Here is a 23,888-nt window from a genome sequence, read left to right as displayed (position 1 = left end):
GTGTCTGAAATCATTCATTTGTAGTCATACATTCCCAGAAAGAAAATTTGGTTATTATCTGCATTTATGTCTATTCATTTGAAAGCTAATATATATATATAAATTTGTATCCATATAAAGACAATCTTTACCTCAGGCATTCCTAATCTGTTTTTTAAACTATGATGATACACATAGTAAGAAATAGTGTTTTGGCTTTTGGAAAAAATGAATTTATATGTTTATGCCTTTCTCTTCTCACCTACAGAGTAAAAAATACTACTGCTTCTCAGGGTTGTTGCCAAGATTCATACTTGTTAAAAGTTTTCAAAATATGTAAACTAACAGTACTACAGAAGCATAGAGCTTATCCACTGTTCCAAGGTTTATTTGAAAGTTTGTCCTAGGCAGTAAGTTTGGAGTCTTAAAGTCTGCTTATTTGTTTAAATTTAGTTAATTCGTGAGTTCCAAGAACTCTAATGGGTGAGTCGATTTTTAAATTTGTATTTAAGAGTAAATTGCATTTCTCTGAAGGTATCAGCTGGCAGCTGCTGAAAGTTAGCAGTGAAAAACAAAACAAAAAACACTATTCTCATAAATTGCTTTCAAAAAATACATCGTGTCAAGACAGAAATGGACGGTGTTGCCACAGGCTTTGACCGACACTTCTGTTAAATAAAAAAAAAAAAGGCAGTGGGAAACTTTCTAAAAACTCACAATTCGCTATGAAAACCATGAAGGAATTATCTAAAGGAGTGCATGTCAAGGGTCCCTCTGGTTTTTTGAGAAGCAAAAATTAAGAAGTTGCCATGGCCTACCTGATCCTCCTCCTCCTCCTTTTTCTTATTCTCTTCCCTCACATTTTCCCTCTCATTCTTTTCCTCCTCTTCATCCTTCTTCTTTTTTTTAATTTACAACCATTAATTCTTCACATATGCGTGTTGCTGTGACGCTGGAAGCTATGCCGCCGGTATTCAGATACCAGCAGGGCCACCCATGGAGGACAGGTTTCAGCTGAGCTCCCAGACTAAGACAGACTAGGAAGAAGGACCTGGCAGTCTACTTCAAAAAATTCAAAAGGCATTAGCCAGTGAAAACCTTATGAACAGCAGCAGAACATTGTCTGATATACTGCTGGAAGATGAGCCCCCCAGGTTGGAAGGCACTCAAAAGATGACTGGGGAAGAGCTGCCTCCTAAAAGTAGAGTCAACCTTAATGATGTGGATGGAAAAAAGCTTTCAGGGCCTTCATTTGCTGATGTGGCACGACTCCAAATGAGAAGAAACAGCTGCAAACATCCATTAATAATTGGAAGCTGGAATGTACAAAGTATGAATCTAGGAAACTTGGAAATAGTCAAAAATGAAATGGAATGCATAAACGTCGATATCCTAGGCATTAGTGAGCTGAAATGGACTGGTATTGGCCATTTTGAATCAGAAAATCATACAGTCTACTATGCCAGGAATGACAACTCGAAGAGGAATGGTGTTGCGTTCATCGCCAAAAAGAACATTTCAAGATCTATCCTGAAGTATAACACTGTCAGTGATAGGATAATATCCATACACCTACAAGGAAGACCAGTTAATATGACTCTTATTCAAATTTACGCACCAACCACTAGGGACAAAGATGAAGAAATAGAAGATTTTTATCAGCTGCTGCAGTCTGAAATTGATCGAACATGCAATCAAGATGCATTGATAATTACTGGAGATTGGAATGCGAAAGTTGGAAACAAAGAAGAAGGACCAGTAATTGGAAAATATGGCCTTGGTGATAGAAACAATGCCGGACATCAAATGATAGAATTTTGCAAGACCAACAACTTCTTCATTGCAAATACCTTCTTTTACCAATATAAACAGCAACTATACACATGCACCTCACTAGATGGGATGTACAGAAATCAAATTGACTACATCTGTGGAAAGAGACAATGGAAAAGCTCAATATCATCAGTCGGAACAAACCAGGGGCCGACTGTGGAAAAGACTATGAATTGCTCATATGCAAGTTCAAGCTGAAAGTGAAGAAAACCAGAGCAAGTCCACGAGAACCAAAATATGACCTTGAGTATATCCCACCTGAATTTAGAGACCATTTGAAGAACAGATTTGACTCATTGAACACTAGTGACCACAGACCAGATGAGTTGTGGAATGACATCAAGGATATCATCCATGAAGAAAGCAAGAGGTCATTGAAAAGACAGGAAAGAAAGAAAAGACCAAGATGGCTGTCAGAGGAGACTCTAAAACTTGCTCTCGAACTTCGAGCAGCTAAAGCAAAAGGAAGAATTGACGAAGTAAAAGAACTGAACAGAAGATTTCAAAGGGCGGCTCGAGAAGACAAGCTAAAGTATTATAATGATGTGCAAAGAACTGGAGATGGAAAACCAAAAGGGAAGAACACGCTAGGTGTTTCTCAAGCTGAAAGAACTGAAGAAAAAATTCAAGCCTCAAGTTGCAATAGTGAAGGATTCCATGGGGAAAATATTAAACAACGCAGGAAGCATCAAAAGAAGATGGAAGGAATACACAGAGTCATTGTACCAAAAAGAATTAGTCAGTGTTCAACCATTTCAAGAGGTGGCATATGATCAGGAGCTGATGGTACTGAAGAAAGATGTCCAAGCTGCTCTGAAGGCACTGGCGAAAAACAGGGCTCCAGGAATTGATGGAATATCAGTTGAGATGTTTCAACAAACAGATGCAGTGCTGGAGGTGTTCACTCATCTATGCCAAGAAATATGGAAGACAGCTTCCTGGCCAACTGACTGGAAGAGATTCAGATTTATGCCTATTCCCAAGAAAGGTGATCCAACTGAATGTGGAAATTATAGAACAATATCATTAATATCACACACAAGCAAAATTTTGCTGAAGATCGTTCAAAACGGCTGCAGCAGTATATTGACAGGGAACTGCCAGAAATCCAGGCTGCCTTCAGAAGAGGACATGGAACCAGGGATATCATTGCTGATGTCAGATGGATCCTGGCTGAAAGCAGAGAATACCAGAAGGATGTTTACCTGTGTTTTATTGACTATGCAAAGGCATTCGACTGTGTGGATCATAGAAAACTATGGATAACATTGCGAAGAGTGGGAATTCCAGAACACTTAATTGTGCTCATGAGGAATCTTTGTGTAGATCAAGAGGCGGTTGCTCTTACAGAACAAGGGGATACTGATTGGTTTAAAGTCAGGAAAAGTGTGCATCAGAATTGTATTCTTTCACCATACCTATTCAATCTGTATGCTGAGCAAAGAATCCGAGAAGCTGGACTATATGAAGAAGAATGAGGCATCAGGATTGGAGGAAGGCTTATTAACAACTTGCATTATGCAGATGACACAACCTTGCTTGCCGAAAGTGAAGAGGATTTGAAGCACTTACTAATGAAAATCAAAGACCACAGCCTTCAGTAGGGATCGCACCTCAACATAAAACAAAAATCTTCACAATTGGACCAATGAGCAACATCATGATAAATGGAGAAAAGATTGAAGTTGTCAAGGATTTCATTTTACTTGGATCCACAATCAACAGCCATGGAAGCAGCAGTCAAGAATTCAAAAGACGCATTGCATTGGGTAAATCTGCTGCAAAGGACCTCTTTAAAGTTCTGAAGAGCAAAGATGTCACCTTGAAGACTAAGGTGCACCTGACCCAAGCTATGGTATTTTCAATCACATCATATGGATGTGAAAGCTGGACAATGAATAAGGAGGACTGAAGAAGAATTGACGCCTTTGAATTGTGGTGTTGGCGAAGAATATTGAAAATACCATGGTCTGCCAAAAGAACAAACAAATCTGTCTGGGAAGGAGTACAACCAGAATGCTCCTCAGAAGCAAGGATGGCGAGACTGCGTCTAACATACTTTGGACATGTTGTCAGTGGGGATCAGTCCCTGGAGAAAGACATCATGCTTGGCAGAGTACAGGGTCATCAGAAAAGAGGAAGACCCTCAACGAGGTGGATTGACACAGTGGCTGCAACAATGAGCTCGAGCATAACAACGATTGTAAGGATGGCTGAGGACTGGGCAGAGTTTCGGTCTGTTGTAGATAGGGTCGCTATGAGTCGGAATCGACTCGTTGGCACATAGCAACAACAACAATTCTTCACAACACACTTGAAAGTCAATCACTGCACATAATGATGCATTGGTTGGGAAACCCTAAGCTAAAATTTGTTGCTGTTATTAGGTGCCATCAAGTGAGTTCTGACTCATAGCTACCCTGTGAATGGCAGAATGAAACACTGTCCAGTTCTGCGCCATCCTTATGTGCTTAAGCCCATTGTTGCCAGCACTTTGTTGGTCCATCTCATTGAGGGCCTTCCTCTTTTTCGCTGATCCTCTATTTTACCAAGCATGATGTCATTCTCCAGGGACTGGTCCCTCATGATAATGTGTCCCAAGTAAGTGAGACACAGCCTCGCAATCCTCGCTTCTAAGGAGTATTATGGATGTACTTCTTCCAAGACAGATTTGTTCGTTCTTCTGGCAGTCCATGGTATATTCAGTATTCTTTTCCAACACTGTAATTCAGAGGCGTCAATTCTTCTTCAGTCTTCCTTATTCATTGTCCGGCTTTCACATGCGTATGAGGTGATTGAAAACATCATGGCCTGAATCAGGCACACCTTAGTCCTTAAAATGACTTCTTTGCTTTTTAAGACTTTAAAGATTATCTTTTGCAGCAGATTTGCCTGAGGCAATGTATCCTTTCATTTTTCGACTGCTGCTTCCATGGGTGTTGATTGTGGATCCAGGTAAAATGAAATCCTTGACAACATCAATCTTTTCCCCATTTATCATAATGTTGCTTATTGGTCCAGTTGTAAGGATTTTTGTTTTCTTTACATTGAGATATAATCCATACAGAAGGCTGTAGTCTTTGATCTTCATCAGTAAGTCCTTCAAGTCCTCTTCACTTTCAGCAAGCAAGGTTGTGTCATCTGCATAATGCAGGTTGTTACGGAGACTTTTCTCCAATCCTGATGCCCCATTCTTCTTCATATAGTCCAGCTTCTTGAATTATTTGCTCAGCATGCAGATTGAATAAGTATAGTGACAGGATACAAACCTGAAGCACACCTTTCTTGACTTTACGCAGTATCCCCTTGTTCTGTTTGAACAACTGCCTCTTGATCTATGTATAGGTTCCTCACGAGCACAATTAAGTGTTCTGGAATTCCCATTCTTTGAAATGTTACCCATAATTTGTTATGATCCATACAGCTGAATGCCTTTGCATAGTTAACAAAATATAGGTAAACATCTTTCTGGTGTTGTCTGCTTTCAACCAGGATCCATCTGACATCAGCAATGATATCCCTGGTTCCATGTCCTCTTCTGATCTGGCTTGAATTTCTCACAGTTCCCTATTGATATACTGCTGCGATCACTTTTGAATGATCTTCAGCAAAATTTTACTTGCGTGTGATATTAATGACATTGTTTGATGATTTCTGTATTCAGTTATATCACCTTTCTTTGGAATAGGCATAAATATGGATCTCTTCCAGTTAGTTGGCCAAGTAGCTGTTGTCCAAATTTCTTGGCATAAATGAATGAGCACATCCAGTGCTGCATCTGTTTCTTGAAACATCTCAATAATTCTGTCAATTCCAGGAGCCTTGTTTTTCACCCATGTCTTCAGTGCAGCTTGGACTTCTTCCTTTAGTACCATTGGTTCTTGATCATATTCTGCCTCCTGAAATGACTAAATGTTGATCAGTTCTCTTTGGTATAGTGACTCTGTGTATTCCCTCCATCTTCTTTTGATGCTTCCTGGATGGCTCAGTATTTTGCCCATAGAGTCCTTCACTATTGTAACTCAAGGCTTGAATTTTTTCCTTCAGTTCTTTCAGCTTGCGAAATGCTGAGTGTTCGCTTTTGGCTTTCTATCTCCAGATCCTTGTATATGTCATTATAGTACTTTGTCTTCTCGAACTACCCTTTGAAATCTTCTATTCAGCTCTTTTACTTCATCATTTCTTCTTTTTGCTTTTAGCTAATTGACATTCAAGAGCAAGTTACAGAGTCTCTTCTAACATCTATTTTGGTCTTTTCTTCCTTTCCTGTCTTTTTAATGAACTTTTGCTTTCTTCATGTATGATCTCCTTGATGTCATTCCACAGTTCTTCTGGTCTTTGGTCCTTAGTGTTCAATGTGTCAAGTCTATTCTTGAGATGATCTCTAAACTTAGGTAGGGTACAATCAAGTTTGTACTTTGGCTGTCATGGACTTGTTCTCATTTTCTTCAAAATTAGAAGCATTTTGAAGAGCTAAAATTTAGTGAATTATTTTTCTTTGGCCCAGAAGACAGCTGACCAAAACTATGTAATGTGAAGTTTTTTCAATATTTTTGGTAAAATAGCTAAATCTTTATAATAGCTGTAGAAATCAAAATAAATACCATAATTGTCATTATAAAAAGCCATACAAATATTTTCTAATAAATTTTTCTTCCCCCTTGGCAGTCACTGAATAAAGTAAGTGGTAATAAATCACATTTTACTAAGAATATTTAGGTCCATTCCATGTTCTCCCACTTACTAGTATTGTTCATCTGAGAAGATTATTTAAGCCCTCTGAGTCTAAAGTGATTTTGTCTGTTGTATATAAAGGTAGGGGAGTTGATCTGTTGATCAGGAATCAACAATGAAAATGAAAAAAATGACTAGGAAGGGATTGCTGCTATCCACACTTAATCAAAACAAAACAAATAACAATAAGAAAGTTAAAAAAGAAAATTACAAAAACTTTTCACCAAGCTTAATATTCCTTCCAGTGGGCCAGAAAACCTTTGGGTGTAACAAATAAAACTTTTAAGGGAGTGAACATTTGAAGCAAACCGTGCTCTAAGCCAGCTGCCACTTAACCGTGTAACATTATTTGATGCTGTAAAAGCCTTTGGCTGTAAGTTTCCCTTGACTGGTGAGAAACAGAGAATGACTTCTAATGACTTCATTTCATTAGAGAATGACTTCTAATGACTTCATTTCGTTTGCCCTAAAGTTGGTTATTCAGCCATAAAGTCATGAAAAACAATAAGCAGGTAGTTTTTCAGAAGTTATTTCTATTTTTTTTTTTTTTTTTCAATTTTAGGAATATGCTGCCTTCTCTATATTTGGGAGAGAGCAACTTCAAAAGACATTGTCCATGTACTTCAGCATCAGTACTTTGAAATCTAAGCCAGTGTCCTGTAAAATTCTCACAACCTAGAGTAAAAACAGACGGTTTGACACAAATTTGCACATTTATAATTTTAAGTTGCAGTTTTAGGAGTATTGTTTTGATCGGAAATGGATTACAGTATATTTTTTCATGTTTTCCTCAGAAATTATTTTGATCAAAGTACTTTCACTGAAAATGTGGTTTGTTAATTCCCTCACAATAATTTGTCTTATTATTTACATGTTGTTAAGCATCTGATGCCTTCAGAACTCTGCTCCAGATACCAATTAGTTCTCAAAATCATAGCAAAATGCTTCATAACTTAAGAGAAGACAAACACATGAAAAAAAAATTTAACTTTTATCATCATATCAGAATGGCAAGTGCGAACAAAAATGGGAGAAGACAATAATATTTGACTGTCCTGAAGTTACCCCAGGACAACCAAGGATTTAATTGGATTTGCCCACATTGCCACCAGTTTTTTCATGATGATTCATCACTCCTTTTTCATGCTGTGAAGACACCCAACCACACACTCTGTCTCCAGATGGTGGCCTGTGGAGGCCAGTTTAAGCGTCCTGAGCATGTGGTTGTTATTAACAAGTGTATTGTGCGGTGTCTGAGGTGAAGTATAAGAGCTGCAATTTTGCATTTCAAAAGACATTTATGTAGTGACTTAATATCTCTCTTTCTTTCTCAGATGCCCTAGCAAAGATTTCACCTCTCTCATCGCCCTGTTCCTCACCTATCCAAGGGACTCCTGCCAGCAGCCCGATCAGCAAAACTTCTGCAGTGCAGTTCCCTGAATCTGCAGAAACAACTGCTAAACAAGGCCTAAGTTCTCACAGGGCTTTAACTTACTATACTCAGAGTGCCCCTGACCTAGCCCCTCAGATCCTGACTACACCAGTTATATGTAGCAGGTAAGGATTGTATATTGTTAACTGGAGTTATTCTGCAAAGGAAAACTCACCACCAATCCACACAGCTGTGTAAGTTTGCCAAAGAAGAGGACAACAGAGTATAGGATACTGTGTTTTCTGTTGAATAGGCTTTAATAGGGGCTTAACTTTTTGCTTTTTTTAACAGAAAGTCTGGAGTCCATAACTCAAACTTTGGAGATGATATGCAATAATTAATTGTATATTTTGTCTACTTACTAGTGAGTAGAAAATGCATAAAATATATCATTTTAAAATTATACTAATTTGATATTTTGATGAAATGGTTTTCACTTACTCTTCAGGGAATATTTTATACTGATTGTAAAGGTATTTTTTCTGTTTGCATTTCCCATTTAAACACTTTAAAAATGTACAAATAATACATGGTTCCTTATGGCGGACTCCAATAGTTCTGTAAATGCATTAAGCAATTGCTTGAGTTGCTCTGTCATCATGTTGAAACAGAATTGCAAAATGTCCTAGCCTGGCAGGAGTATTTATTCTGCCAACAGTGTCACTAAGAAAGAAGTGTCTCCTCTTAATGATTAATACATTTTGGTTATCCTTCACTAACAGTTTCATCTTGAATAATTAATCTTAGAGCATTAATAATAGTTTTCAAGTCGGAAAGAGTTGAGTGTTTTTAAACTAAGTTTAATCATAAGAGTGCCTTGAATAAAATGGTATTTCTTTTCTATGGTGAATGAGGACAAGCATTGGATTAAATTAGTGACAAGTTGGTCTTCTGCTATCCAATTTTAGTTCACAGACTCAGATTTTCTCAATGTTTTCAGGTTGAAGAATCAGCCACTGAGGTTAAGCCTCTCAAGTTTCATTTTCAGACATGTTTGTGAACTCTATAAGCTATCTGAATATTATTTATTTTATAATCTTTGTTTTTACTTCCTTTCTCTTTCCAAATATTTTTAAAAGGAAATCATTTTTGTTTATTTCCTCGTTTTGTTTGTTTGGTGAGGACCAGAATAAAAAGTTATTGCAGTGTCCAAAAGTTATTCTACTGCCCTTTCTGTGACAACTATTTTGAAAAATAATTTCTGTGGAATGTTAACCCCATCTTTTTCCCCCACAAAATATGTGTTCTATATTAAAATATATGGGAGACAGCATATCCCCATGTTAGATATTCACAACACATGTTCCTTTATTAAAAGCTCTGAGAAGTTCTGCTAAAAGGACACCTGTGGATTTTTGTGTCATCTAGTGTTTTCTGAATTTATTTGACCACAGAACCAATTTCTTTAGATCCAGTAATGGCCCATGGATCTAGTGTTTGCTGGAACACACTTAAGAAATGCTGTTTTGTGGTGTACACTCTGAGCCAAAATGAAACCCAGTAGAAGAAACTGCATTAAGGACATCTGCTTCTAGCTTTTCTAGATATACTCCCGCTGAGCACTCCAGACTTGTGGGAGATACGTAGCCTAAAGAAAGAAGATGTTCAGAAAATATTTACCACTCACATAGCTTTCCTCAGTATATTATATTTTTTTCCTTCGTAGCAGAACAAAATGTAATGGGATTTTTATAAAAGAAGATTCAGTGAAAAACAAGGAAATTTCACTGCCTACTTGTTCAGTAATGTTTATAAATCCAGTAGTGTGTGTTTTATTTGTTTGGGCTTTATAAATCTATAATTCAAACCAGATTTTATTATTGCCTTGAAGACAGCCACCCATGTAGGCACAGAAAGCTCCAAAAACACACGACTAATTATTGTGGTTTCCCTTGCTGAACTCGATGGGTTTGGCCTTGAATCCTAGTCTCTTGGCTGCTGTAATGTCTATGCAACACACTATTTTCTTGGCATAAGAGCTAGTGTATTTGAACTACTAATTTAAATGTTTCTTTTAAATATTATCTTGCAATGAAAATCTGAAAACCAATAAACTGCTTATTAGAGACCACCAAGTTTAATCTGAGTCTGTAAGCCCATCAGTTGCATGTCCTTTTTTCCCCACTTTGGTCCTGTCATTTTATCTTTTTTTAATTCCCTCAGTCAAACTGACAAGTTTGGGTTATTAGAAATATTTTCTGTGTAATACTTTTCCACTTACATTCAAGGCTTTAAAATTAAATTTACATACTTACCCTCTTGCTGAAAAATGCTAATCTCTACTTCTCTGCACTGTACATACAAGCACCATTCAGGGGAAGAAATATGATGAGACACTTAAGATATTAAACAATAAACTAACACTCAACTCTTCTCATTTTAGGATGAGTACACTGTGGTTAAACAGCAAACAAAAACCTTCTGAGGCCCTTTGTAATATTAGACAGAAGGAAAGAACCTAAGAACAAAATGCAGAATTAAAATCTAACTATGAGGTCCCTAACCAAGATAAATGAAAGGGGAGCCAGTTTAGGACCTTGCCTGACCTTTTGTGATATTATTTATTAATTCAGAAAATAGTCAAAACTGTTGAGAAACATAAGTATCCTACATCCTCCAATCTTCTCGGTCAAGAAACACTCTGCCCCTCTCAAGTGCATTCATTTTTCTTGTTTGCCCACTACATTCCTCCTTGGTCTGTTTGTTTTGTTTCGTTTTGTTTTGTTTTCACTCCGTACCTTATGCTGTCAGTCTTATGTTCATTTTCCAAGTCCTACAAGAGACTTCTGATTGGAGTAGACTAGTTAACGAAAGTACTTATTCGTTAGCACATTAAAAAAAATTAGCAAGTGTATAAAGACACACAACCAACCTAGAATACCCAAAGCAATCATGAAATATACCTCTCCTTTGGTCATTCCCTTGGGGGTCTTAACAGGTGGTTGACCATTCTGAAAAATAAACTCATTTTAATTTTGTGGTAAAAAATGAAATTAATGTGCTATCATTCCTTTTAGTCATTTCACTTTTTTTAAAGGCTCTTTAGACATAAAATATCTTAACCCAAAGAAATAAATCTAATAATGAGGCTTTTAATCAGGCACTAGGGTATTCAAGTGGAGCCCTGGTGGCACAGTGGTTAAGAACTCTGCTGCTAACCAAAAGGTCGGCAGTTCAAATCTACCAGCCAGTCCCTGGAAACCCTATGTGGGCAGTTCTACTCTGTACTGTAGGATCACTGTGAGTTGGAATCGACTCGACAGCAATGGGTTTGGATTTTGGTTTTTTAGAGTATTCAACTGGGGAAGATATTTTTGGCCAAATATACATTGGCACCTCCAAAATCACTATTTTAACTAGGTAGCAGCCTATCCTAGTAACTTCTAAATATCATAACAAAATTCTGCTAGTAGTTCCACCTCAGATATGTCCTAGACTGTGGAGGGGAAAGGATAATATGATAAAAAGAAGTTTCTGGGCTTTTCATTGATCATTCTCTCACCTTAAAGAAGAAAAAAAAGTATACTGCATATCAGAATCTGTGTATAAAACAAATGAAGTTTTTCCATGAAACAAATAGTAGAAATATTTGATTATTATCATCTACCTTAATGTACACATACATGGTGTATGCCTGTGATTTTTTTTTAAAAAGAGAATATTTTCTTCTTTGAACATGCTCCAATATTTCTCAGCTGTGGCAGAGCATATTCCCATGGGAATCCAGCTGATGGGCCACTGGAGAGAGGCAGAACGACCCTTCGGACACCAAGCAGAACGGGTAATTCATTTGTTTCAGTTTCTGTTTCTCAAAATGAAAATTGCTGTACTGTCTTTTTTTTTAACCTGGTCAGAAACTAACATATGTTCCTGATTTTAAAATTTACAAATTAAAAAAGACAAGTAAGAAAACAAAACCATCCATAATCCTACCACCTAACATTAATCGTGGATAAAATTTTGGTGCAAAGCTGTCCAAAATGTTTCTATACATCTATACACAAATGTATGGTTTTGTTTTTTGTTTTTTACAAAAAAGAAAGGCCTTTTTACATAATGTAAAGAACAATAGGAGTCCCTGGGTGGTAAAAACAGTTAATGTGCTCGGTTGCTAACTGAAAGATTGCAGGTTTGAGTCCACCCAGAGGTGCCTGAGAAGAAAGGCCTAGTGATCTACCTCTGAAAAATCAGCCATTAAAAACTCAATGGAGGGGAGATGAGAGCGTGAAGGGGGTTAGAAGCTGGCAAAATGGGCACGAAAAGAGAGAGTGGAGGGAGAGAGTGGGCTGTCTCATTAGGGGGAGAGTAATTCGGAGTGTGTAGCAACGTGTATATGGGTTTTTGTGTGAGAGACTGACTTGATTTGTAAACTTTCACTTAAAGCACAATAAAAATTATAAAAAAAAAAAAACTTAGTGAAGCACAGTTCTACTCTGACACACGTGGGTTGCCATAAGATGAATTGACTCAACAGCAACTGTTTACCGATAAAGAACAATATGGAAATATAATTTGATTTTGCTACAGCTTTGTAGGGCCATTTTGGCATACTCTGAAGATTTCCACGGCAGGTCCTCAGAAATACTCTGCTTTTATCGCAGTGAACTTACATAGTTTTCCTAGAGCAGTATTGTGAAGTGGGTAAGGGCACAGTCATTGGAGCCAGACATCATGATTTTGCTACTTACTACGTTTATAATCTTAATCTCTATGCCTAAATCCCTTCATCTCTAGGATAGTAAAAATAATGGTGCCTACCACACAAGATTGTTGTGCAAATTAAATTACTTAAAGCATATAAAGCACTTATTATAGTACATGGATCACTGTAATTATTAAATATTTGTTGCTATCATTGTTACAATTCCTATACTATTTTTATTGCTGGAACCCTGGGAACACGTGCTTTTGCTAGTGCTGAAAGTGCACAAGGGGTGGGAAAAAGAAGAATCTATCCATTACTGACTTTAGAGTAATGAAACTACCAAAGAATGATTTTTGACATTCTGCTTTAGCATTTCTTAGTAGATGTGCAATAAATGTTGATTGTTGATTGATTATTTGCCTTTAAGAATGGGTGCTATGGAAATGAACATAGGACAGGGGGCATAGGTGAGGATAATCTTTTTTTTTTTAATTAACTTTTATTAAGCTTCAAGTGAACGTTTACAAATCAAGTCAGACTGTTACATATAAGTTTATATACACCTTACTCCGTACTCCCACTTGCTCTCCCCCTATTGAGTCAGCCCTTCCAGTCTCTCCTTTCGTGACAATTTTGCCAGCTTCCAACTCTCTCTATCCTCCCATCCCCCCTCCAGACAGGAGATGCCAACACAGTCTCAAGTGTCCACCTGATATAAATAGCTCACTCTTCATCAGCATCTCTCTCCTACCCACTGTCCAGTCCCTTTCATGTCTGATGAGTTGTCTTCGGGAATGGTTCCTGTCCTGGGCCAACAGAAGGTTTGGGGATCATGACCGCCGGGATTCCTCTAGTCTCAGTCAGACCATTAAGTATGGTCTTTTTGTGAGAATTTGGGGTCTGCACCCCACTGATCTCCTGCTCCCTCAGGGGTTCTCTGTTGTGCTCCCTGTCAGGGCAGTCATCAGTTGTGGCCGGGCACCAACTAGTTCTTCTGGTCTCAGGATGATGTAGGTCTCTGGTTCATGTGGCCCTTTCTGTCTCTTGGGCTCTTAGTTATCGTGTGACCTTGGTGTTCTTCATTCTCCTTTGATCCAGGTGGGTTGAGACCAATTGATGCATCTTAGATGGCCGTTTGTTAGCATTTAAGACCCCAGACGCCACATTTCAAACTGGGATGCAGAATGTTTTCATAATAGAATTATTTTGCCAATTGACTTAGAAGTCCCCTTAAACCATGGTCCCCAAACCCCCGCCCTTGCTCCACTGACCTTTGAAGCATTCAGTTTATCCCGGAAACTTCTTTGCTTTTGTTCCAGTCCAGTTGAGCTGACCTTCCATGTATTGAGTGTTGTCTTTCCCTTCACCTAAAGCAGTTCTTATCTACTGATTGATCAATAAAAAACCCTCTCCCTCCCTCCCTCCCCCCTTTGTAACCACAAAAGTATGTGTTCTTCTCTGTTTTTTCTATTTCTCAAGATCTTATAATAGAGATCTTATACAATATTTGTCCTTTTGCCTCTGACTCATTTCGCTCAGCATAATGCCTTCCAGATTCCTCCATGTTATGAAATGTTTCAGAGATTCGTCACTGTTCTTTATCGATGCGTAGTATTCCATTGTGTGAATATACCACAATTTATTTACCCATTCATCCGTTGACGGACACCTTGGTTGCTTCCAGCTTTTTGCTATTGTAAACAGAGCTGCAATAAACATGGGTGTGCATATATCTGTTTGTGTGAAGACTCTTGTATCTCTAGGGTATATTCCGAGGAGTGGGATTTCTGGGTTGTATGGTAGTTCTATTTCTAACTGTTTAAGATAACGCCAGATGGATTTCCAAAGTGGTTGTACCATTTTACAATCCCACCAGCAGTGTGTGAGAGTTCCAATCTCTCCGCAGCCTCTCCAACATTTATTATTTTGTGTTTTTTGGATTAATGCCAGTCTAGTTGGTGTGAGATGGAATCTCATCGTAGTTTTAATTTGCATTTCTCTAATGGCTAACGATCGGGAGCATTTTCTCATGTGTCTGTTGGCTGCCTGAATATCTTCTTTAGTGAAATGTGTGTTCATATCCTTTGCCCACTTTTTGATTGGGTTGTTTGTCTTTTTGTGGTTGAGTTTTGACAGAATCATATAGATTTTAAAGATCAGGCGCTGGTCGGAGATGTCATAGCTGAAAATTCTTTCCCAATCTGTAGGTGGTCTTTTTACTCTTTTGGTGAAGTCTTTAGATGAGCATAGGTGTTTGATTTTTAGGAGCTCCCAGTTATCTGGTTTCTCTTCATCATTTTTGGTAATGTTTTGTATTCTGTTTATGCCTTGTATTACGGCTCCTAAGGTTGTCCCTATTTTTTCTTCCATGATCTTTATCGTTTTAGCTTTATGTTTAGGTCTTTGATCCACTTGGAGTTAGTTTTTGTGCATGGTGTGAGGTATGGGTCCTGTTTCATTTTTTTGCAAATGGATATCCAGTTATGCCAGCACCATTTGTTGAAAAGACTATCTTTTCCCCAATTAACTGACACTGGGCCTTTGTCAAGTATCAGCTACTCATATGTGGATGGATTTATATCTGGGTTCTCAATTCTGTTCCATTGGTCTATGTGCCTGTTGTTGTACCAGTACCAGGCTGTTTTGACTACTGTGGCTGTATAATAGGTTCTGAAATCAGGTAGAATGAGGCCTCCCACTTTCTTCTTCTTTTTCAGTAATGCTTTGCTTATCCAAGGCTTCTTTCCCTTCCATATGAAGTTGGTGATTTGTTTCTCTATCACCTTAAAAAATGACATTGGAATTTGGATTGGAAGTGCATTGTATGTATAGATGGCTTTTGGTAGAATAGACATTTTTACTATGTTAAGTCTTCCGATCCATGAGCAAGGTATGTTTTTCCACTTAAGTATGTCCTTTTTAATTTCTTGTAGTAGTGCTCTGTAGTTTTCTTTGTATAGGTCTTTTACATCTTTGGTAAGATTTATTCCTAAGTATTTTATCTTCTCGGGGGCTACTGTGAGTGGTATTGATTTGGTGATTTCCTTTTCCATGTTCTTTTTGTTGATGTAGAGGAATCCAAGTGATTTTTGTATGTTTATCTTATAACCTGAGACTCTGCCAAACTCTTCTATTAGTTTCAGTAGTTTTCTGGAGGATTCCTTAGGGTTTTCTGTGTATAAGATCATGTCATCTGCAAATAGAGATAATTTTACTCCCTACTTGCCAATCCGGATGCCCTTTATTTCTTTGTCTAGCCTAATTGCTCTGGCTAGGACCTCTAGCACAATGTTGAATAAGAGCGGTGATAAAGGGCATCCTTGTCTGGTTCCCGTTCTCAAGGGAAATGCTTTCAGGCTCTCTCCATTTAGAGCAATGTTGGCTATTGGCTTTGTATAGATGCCCTTTATTATGTTGAGGAATTTTCCTTCAATTCCTATTTTGGTGAGAGTTTTTATCATAAATGGGTGTTGGGCTTTGTCAAATCCCTTTTCTGCATCAATTGATAAGATCATGTGGTTTTTGTCTTTTGTTTTATTTATATGGTAGATTACATTAATGGTTTTTCTAATATTAAACCAGCCTTGCATACCTGGTATAAATCCCACTTGGTCGTGGTGAATTATTTTTTTGATATGTTGTTGAATTCTATTGGCTAGAATTTTGTTGAGGATTTTTGCATCTATGTTCGTGAGGGATATCGGTCTATAATTTTCTTTTTTTGTGATGTCTTTACCTGGGTTTGGTATCAGGGAGATGGTGGCTTCATAGAATGAGTTGGGTAGTATTCCGTCATTTTCTATGCTTTGAAATACCTTTAGTAGTAGTGGTGTTAACTCTTCTCTGAAAGTTAGGTAGAACTCTGCAGTATAGCCATCCGGGCCAGGGCTTTTTTTTGTTGGGAGTTTTTTGATTACCGTTTCAATCTCTTTTTTTGTTATGGGTCTATTTAGTTGTTCTACTTCCGATTGTGTTACTTTAGGTAGGTAGTGTTTTTCTAGGAATTCATCCATTTCTTCTAGGTTTGCAAATTTGTTAGAGTACAATTTTTTGTAATAATCTGATATGATTCTTTTAATTTCAGTTGGGTCTGTTGTGATGTGGCCCTTCTTGTTTCTTATTCAGGTCGTTTGTTTCCTTTCCTGTATTTCTTTAGTCAGTCTGGCCAATGGTTTATCAATTTTTGTTAATTTTTTCAAAGAACCAGCTTTTGGCTTTGTTGATTTTTTCAATTGTTTTTCTGTTCTCTAATTCATTTAGTTCAGCTCTAATTTTTATTATTTGTTTTCTTCTGGTGCCTGATGGATTCTTTTGTTGTTCACTTTCTATTTGTTCAAGTTGTAGGGACAGTTCTCTGATTTTGGCTCTTTCTTCTTTTTGTATGTGTGCATTTATCGATATAAATTGGCCTCTGAGCACTGCTTTTGCTGTGTCCCAGAGGTTTTGATAGGAAGTATTTTCATTCTCGTTGCATTCTATGAATTTCCTTATTCCCTCCTTGATGTCTTCTATAACCCAGTCTTTTTTCAGGAGGGTATTATTCAGTTCCCAAGTATTTGATTTCTTTTCCCTAATTTTTCTGTTATTGATTTCCACTTTTATGGCCTTGTGGTCTGAGAAGATGCTTTGTAATATTTCAATGTTTTGGATTCTGCATAGGTTTGTTTTATGACCTAATATGTGTTCTATTCTAGAGAATGTTCCATGTGCACTAGAAAAAAAATATATACTTTGTAGCAGTTGGGTGGAGAGTTCTGTATAAGTCAATGAGGTCAAGTTGGCTGATTGTTGTAATTAGGTCTTCCGTGTCTCTATTGAGCTTCTTACTGGATGTCCTGTCCTTCTCCAAAAGTGGTGTGTTGAAGTCTCCTACTATAATTGTGGAGGTGTCTATCTCACTTTTCAATTCTGTTAAAATTTGATTTATGTATCTTGCAGCCCTGTCATTGGGTGCATAAATATTTAATACGGTTATATCTTCCTGATCAATTGTCCCTTTTATCATTATGTAGTGTCCTTCTTTATCCTTTGTGGTGGATTTAAGTTTAAAGTGTATTTTGTCAGAAATTAATATTGCTACTCCTCTTCTTTTTTGCTTATTGTTTACTTGATATATTTTTTTCCACCCTTTGAGTTTTAGTTTCTTTGTGTCTCTGAGTCTAAGGTGTGTCTCTTGTAGGCAGCATATAGACGGATCATGTTTCTTTATCCAGTCTGAGACTCTCTGTCTCTTTATTGGTGCATTTAGTCCATTTACATTCAGCGTAATTATAGATAAGTAAGTGTTTAGTGTTGTTATTTTGATGCCTTTTTATGTGTGTTGTTGACAATTTCATTTTTCCACTTACTTTTTTGTGCTGAGACGTTTTCCTTTGTAAATTGTGTGATCCTCATTTTCATAATATTTGACTTTATGTTTGCTCAGTCGTTAGGTTTTTCTTGGTTTTTATTTTGAGTTATGGAGTTGTTATACCTCTTTGTGGTTACCTTAATATTTACCCCTATTTTTCTAAGTAAACACCTAACTTGTATTGTTCTATATCGCCTTGTATCCCTCTCCATATGGCAGTTCTATGCCACCTGTATTTAGTCTCTCTTTTTGATTATTGTGATCTTTTACATATTGACTTCAATGATTCCCTGTTTTGAGCTTTTTTTTTTTAATTAATCTTAATTTGTTTTTATGATTTCCCTATTTGAGTTGATATCGGGATGTTCTGTTCTGTGACCTTGTGTTGTGCTGGTATCGGATATTATTGGTTTTCTGACCAAACAATTTCCTTTAGTATTTTGTATAGCTTTGGTTTGGTTTTTGCAAATTCTCTAAGCTTGTGTTTATCTGTAAATATCTTAATTTTGCCTTCATATTTCAGAGAGAGTTTTGCTGGATATATGATCCTTGGCTGGCAGTTTTTCTCCTTCAGTGTTCTGTATATGTCATCCCATTGCCTTCTTGCCTGCATGGTTTCTGCTGAGTAGTCTGAACTTGTTCTTATTGATTCTCCCTTATAGGAGACCTTTCTTTTCTCCCTGGCTGCTTTTAAAATTTTCTGTTTCTCTTTGGTTTTGGCAAGTTTGATGATAATATGTCTTGGTTTTTTTCTTTTTGGATCAATCTTAAATGGGGTTTGATGAGCATCTCGGATAGATATCCTTTCGTCTTTCATGATGTCAGGGAAGTTTTCTGCCAACAGATCTTCAACTATTCTCTCTGTGTTTTCTGTCCTCCCTCCCTGTTCTGGGACTCCAATCACACGCAAGTTATCCTTCTTGATAAAGTCCCACATGATTCTTAGGGTTTCTTCATTTTTTTTTAATTCTTTTATCTGATTTTTTTTCAGCTATGTTGGTGTTAATTCCCTGATCCTCCAGATTTCCCTCTCTGCATTCTAATTGCTCGAGTCTGCTCCTCTGACTTCCTATTGCGTTGTCTAATTCTGTAATTTTATTGTTAATCTTTTGGATTTCTGCATGCTGTCTCTCTATGGATTCTTGCAACTTATTAATTTTTCCACTATGTTCTTGAATAATCTTTTTGAGTTCTTCAACTGTTTTATCAGTGTGTTCCTTTGCTTTTTCTGCAGTTTGCCTTATTTCATTTCTGAGGTCATCCCTGATGTCTTGAAGCATTCTGTAAATTAGTTTTTTATATTCTGTACCTGATAATTCCAGGATTGTATCTTCATTTGTGAAAGATTTTGATTCCTTTGTTTAGGGGGTTGTAGAAGCTGTCATGGTCTGCTTCTTTATGTGGTTTTGTATCGACTGCTGTCTCCGAGCCATCACTAAGATATAAAAAAAAAAAAAATTTTTTTTTTTCTATAGTAGTGATTTATTCTATATTTGCTCACTGAGTCTTCTCTTGTTTTGTTTTCTTTCAATATATGTGGATGGGCTACTAGACTGTGCTGTCTTGATTGTTGTAGCCCTTGACTTATTTATGACCTATTACCAGCTGGTTTGGGCTGTTGCCAGATATATATTCCTGAGTCTATTCACTATTCTTGAGTAGAATCTGATTTGGGGTCATCAAGTGTGTGCTGCACCCTAACACCTATCCACCTTGAGAAGTAGTGGTGATAGTTGTGTGCACCAGATTCTATTAGTAGCTGGGGTTCACACTCCAGGGGGGGCAGGATGCTGACAGGCTTCCCCCAAGTGTCAGTGAGGTAGGTGTGTCTCTATTCCTAAAGCACCTTGGTGGGAGGGCTCTGCAGCTGTACCTTAGGCCCCCAATGCAAGTACCTCTACAGATTGGTAGGTGTCACCCTCCTTAGACCCCTAAGGCAGGAGGCTAGGTGGTCTGGGGGGAGCTTCAGCCCTCAGTTCCCTGTTGTGGGTCAGTTAGGGCTCTGTTGAATACGCAGAGATATCAGACCTGGGAAACTTGTTTTTCCAGTAAATCCGCTAAAAAAAAAAAATGCCTTTGCATTATAATAGCCACCTTGTTCCCTGTAGGGATGAAAGCCCGAGATATGGATCACATATGCTTTGCTGGAGCTGGTTCTGTGTTTTTAGTCCAATTAGGGAAGGATTTTTGGTCCCTGGGTTTTTTGTCGTTGCTTTTCTCAGGCCGGAAGAATGGGTTAGGAAAAGACCAAAAAAAAAAAAAGGGAAAAGAAAAGCCGCAGAGCCGTTCTCCCTCTGGCTCAGGAAATTCCAATGTTAATGAAGCTGCCTGGGAAGGGGAGGGGAGGGTTCAGAAAAACAGGAGAGAGTAGCACCCCGGAATATAGACAAAGTTACTTATCTTGCTTGGGATGACTATTTTATCTGAGATTCCCGAGGGGCATGTCGCCTATGTGTGCTGGCTGGGTAGAGATTGCCCCCGAGGGTCTGGCCCGCAGAAGCCGCGGTCAGTTCCTCCGCTGCCAGTCCAAAGCCCAGCATCAAGTTTCCCCGGCTGGGACGCTGCACTCCCAGGTCCAAAACCAGTCGCTGCCTCCCGGGGACTTCTCCTCCCACCAGCCGCATTGCCGCGCCACCTGCACTGACCGGCTCGGCCCCCTCCTGGGATCAGTTCACGGGGGTAGGGCTGCGCCCCGTGTTTGCCCCCTCACAGGATATCCTGCTCAGCTCCCCTGCACCCAGTCCAAAACCCAGTGCCAAGGTTCCCCGCCTGGGATGCTGCACTCCTGGCTCCAAAACCAGTCACTGCCTCCTGGGGACTTCTCCTCCTGCCAGCCGCGTCACCGTGCCTCCCGCGGACTGGCTGGGCCCCCTCCTGGGGTCAGTTCAGGGGGGTAGGTCTGCGCCCCGTGTTTGCGCCGTCACAGGATGTTGTGTTCAGCTCCCCTGCACCCAGTCCTAAGCCCGGCGCCAAGGTTACCTGACTGGGACGCTGGCTCCAGGCTCCGATAACAGTCGCTGCTTCCCTGTAGTTGTTCGTTCTCTGTCTCTGTCACTCAGGTCAACTCTTTAAATCTGTGTTTGTTGTTCAGGGTTCGTAGATTGTCATGTATGTGATCGATTCACTTGTTTTTTCTGAGTCTTTGTTGCAAGAGGGATCCGAGGTAGCATCTACCTAGTCAGCCATCTTGGCCCCCCCTCAGGATAATTCTTTTTGTGACTATCATCTGATGATATAACATTTCTGAGGACTCCGGTGTTTCCTTGCCTGCTGTCTGTGATCTTCTCTAACTCTGTTGGGGTTGGGAGACTAAGGAGAGCATTTCTTTATCACCTTTGTGTTCTTATGTACAACTGTGGTCTTTGAAGTTGTCTTCTCCAGGACTGGATTTGACATTTTTGTACAGACTCTGGGATTGAAACTTGTCAATTACATTTTCATACTGTATGTAATTCTAATATAGAAGCAGTTCATGAGAAAGATGGGTTTTTGAAAAAGTCCTGCAAGATATTTCTGATTGGAATAGACTACCTAACAGAAGTCATTTTTCACTACAACTTAAGAAAATCAGTTGGAAAATGTATAAGGACATACAACAAAACTAGAATACCCAAAGAAGGAGAACAAAGTTAGAGAAAATACATTTCCTGAGATTAAGACTTAACCTACATAATTGAGAGTATCATTGACAAATAAATCAGGTGGAATAGAAAGCCTCAAATTAAACTCCTCCTTATAAATTTTTTTTTTTTAAATAAATTACCTGATTTTCAACAAAGGTACCAAAGTAATGCAGTGGAGAAAAGGATAGCCCTTTCAAAAAATGACGTTAGAAAAAAAATGAACCTCACCCCTACCTCATACCATATTAAGTATGTCTGATTTATGACGTATTTGAGTTACAACAAACAACACTTAATGCCTGTTTGTCTTTTTTTTGTTACATCTTACCATTAGTAATATGTACTCCATACAATGTTGCAGCATGTAATTTGTTTATGTTATCATTCTCAGATATTCACTCGCAGATGTTCAATGTTATAATTTACTGTTCAAAACACTGCTGTATAGCAGGCAATAATGAAAACTAAAAAAAAAAAGTATTCAACTTACATCAGAACTGACTTCCATTGTTGGAATTGAGCCCCATTGTAAATTGAGGACTACCTGGATTATACTGAGATTGCTAACTGAAAGGTCAGCAGTTTGAACCCACCAGCTGCTCTGCAGGAGAAAGATGTAGCAGTCCAGTTCTGCAAAGATTACAGCCTTGGCAACCCTATGGGGCAGTTCTGCTCTATACTGTAGGGTCACTAGGAGTCAGCACCAACTCAACAGTAATTAGGAATGGAAGCATAGACCTAAATGTAAAAACTAAAATAATAAAGCTTCTAGAAGAAAACACAGTAGAATATTTTTGTGACTTCAGGGAAGGCAAAGATTTAAAGACTTCTTCGACAAACCATAAGATGTGATAACCATTAAAAAAAAAAATCAACAACAACAAAATCTAGACTTTATAAAGAATAAAGAGTGTAGAAACTATGGTCAGACTTCCTGAGTTCAAATTCTGGCAGCAACATTTACAAGCTGTTTTACCTTGGGCTATTTACTTATCTTTCTGTGCCTCAGTTTCCTATCTGCAAAGTGAAGATAATAACAAGGCAGTAATACCTGCCTCATAGGATTGTTGAGAGAATTGAATGTGTTAATACAGATAATGCTTTAAGTGGCACCTGGCACATAGCAAGCCCTCAATAAATTTCATCCAGGTACCTTATTCAGCTACAAAAACTGCTTCAGGTTTTTGCCCGAAGAGCATGTTCTTCAGACACCTGGTCCTTCAGGTAGAACAGTTTAGTGCTGACTGAAATGGAGACAGTGGAGGAGAACATAAAGGAAGGAAGTCACAGACTCCAAGGAAACAAGATTAGATACACAAAATCTGCCCTACTGTTAAGTAATGGAACCCTGGTGGCAAAGTGGTTACAAGCTAAATCTGCTAACCAAAAGGCTGGCAGTTTGAATCCACCAGCTGCTGCTTGGAAACCCTATGGAGCAGCTCTACTCTGTCCTATAGGGTCGCTATTAGTTGTAATCAACTCGATGGCACACAACAACAACAACAACAAAAGTACATGCCATCACTTGATGCTGTACAGACCACTTTGTCCTTGGATATGTTAACATAATCTTTCCCCCTGCATACCCATTCCAGAAACCCTGGTGGCATAGTGATTAAGTGCTACAGCTACTATCCAAGAGGTCAGCAGTTCAAATCCACCAGGCGCTCCTTGGAAACTCTATGGGGCAGTTCTACTCTGTCTTATGGGGTTGCTATGAGCCAGAATCGACTCGATGGCAGTGGGTTATACCCATTTCAGAGTTAGTGTCTTAGTCAGTTACTCAGTGCTTTAGTGTATTGGGGGAAGAATAGAGAAAAAAGATACAGAAAACCAAAGAATTTTTAAAAAGTTTGAACTACTGATCTAAAAATCATTTTGAGGAATTATTGAATACTGAATAAATCACAGATCATAATCCCTATCTATTTTATGGGTTCAAAAACATGTTTTTCCTACCCTATGATCCTATATTTTTGGTGTGTAAGCTTCTGAAAGCAATATTTTCCTAAACTCTACATTCAAAATATGCATTTCAGGAAAACTTGGTTACATGAAACACCTTTCCCCCCTGCAGATCTCATAATAAGCTGTTTTCTTCCAATTGCAGATGACACAGCTCAAGTTACCTCTGACTATGAAACCAATAACAACAGTGACAGCAGTGATATTGTACAGAATGAAGATGAGACTGAGTGTTCCAGAGAGTCACTGAGGAAAGTGTCAGCTTGCAGCACCTACACCCCGGAGACCATGATATTTCTGGTAGCCCCATATCACTTAACTCACTTG

General features: G+C 38.4%; 1 protein-coding gene across 1 annotated transcript in view; it reads left to right on the top strand.

Annotated features, from left to right (window-relative positions):
• The window catches only part of PDE3A (phosphodiesterase 3A), a 357,534-nt gene that overhangs the window by 297,983 nt on the left and 35,663 nt on the right, over window positions 1–23,888 (top strand). Inside the window, exons 6-8 of the mRNA XM_003405678.4 lie at window positions 7,881–8,103; window positions 11,674–11,759; window positions 23,707–23,861. Of these exons, the coding sequence (XP_003405726.2) occupies window positions 7,881–8,103; window positions 11,674–11,759; window positions 23,707–23,861 (464 nt within the window). The remainder of the gene's footprint in view (window positions 1–7,880; window positions 8,104–11,673; window positions 11,760–23,706; window positions 23,862–23,888) is intronic.

This window comes from Loxodonta africana, chromosome 4, assembly GCF_030014295.1.
Source record: "Loxodonta africana isolate mLoxAfr1 chromosome 4, mLoxAfr1.hap2, whole genome shotgun sequence".
NCBI lineage: Eukaryota > Metazoa > Chordata > Mammalia > Proboscidea > Elephantidae > Loxodonta > Loxodonta africana.
This window is presented reverse-complemented; position numbering and strand designations above follow the sequence as displayed.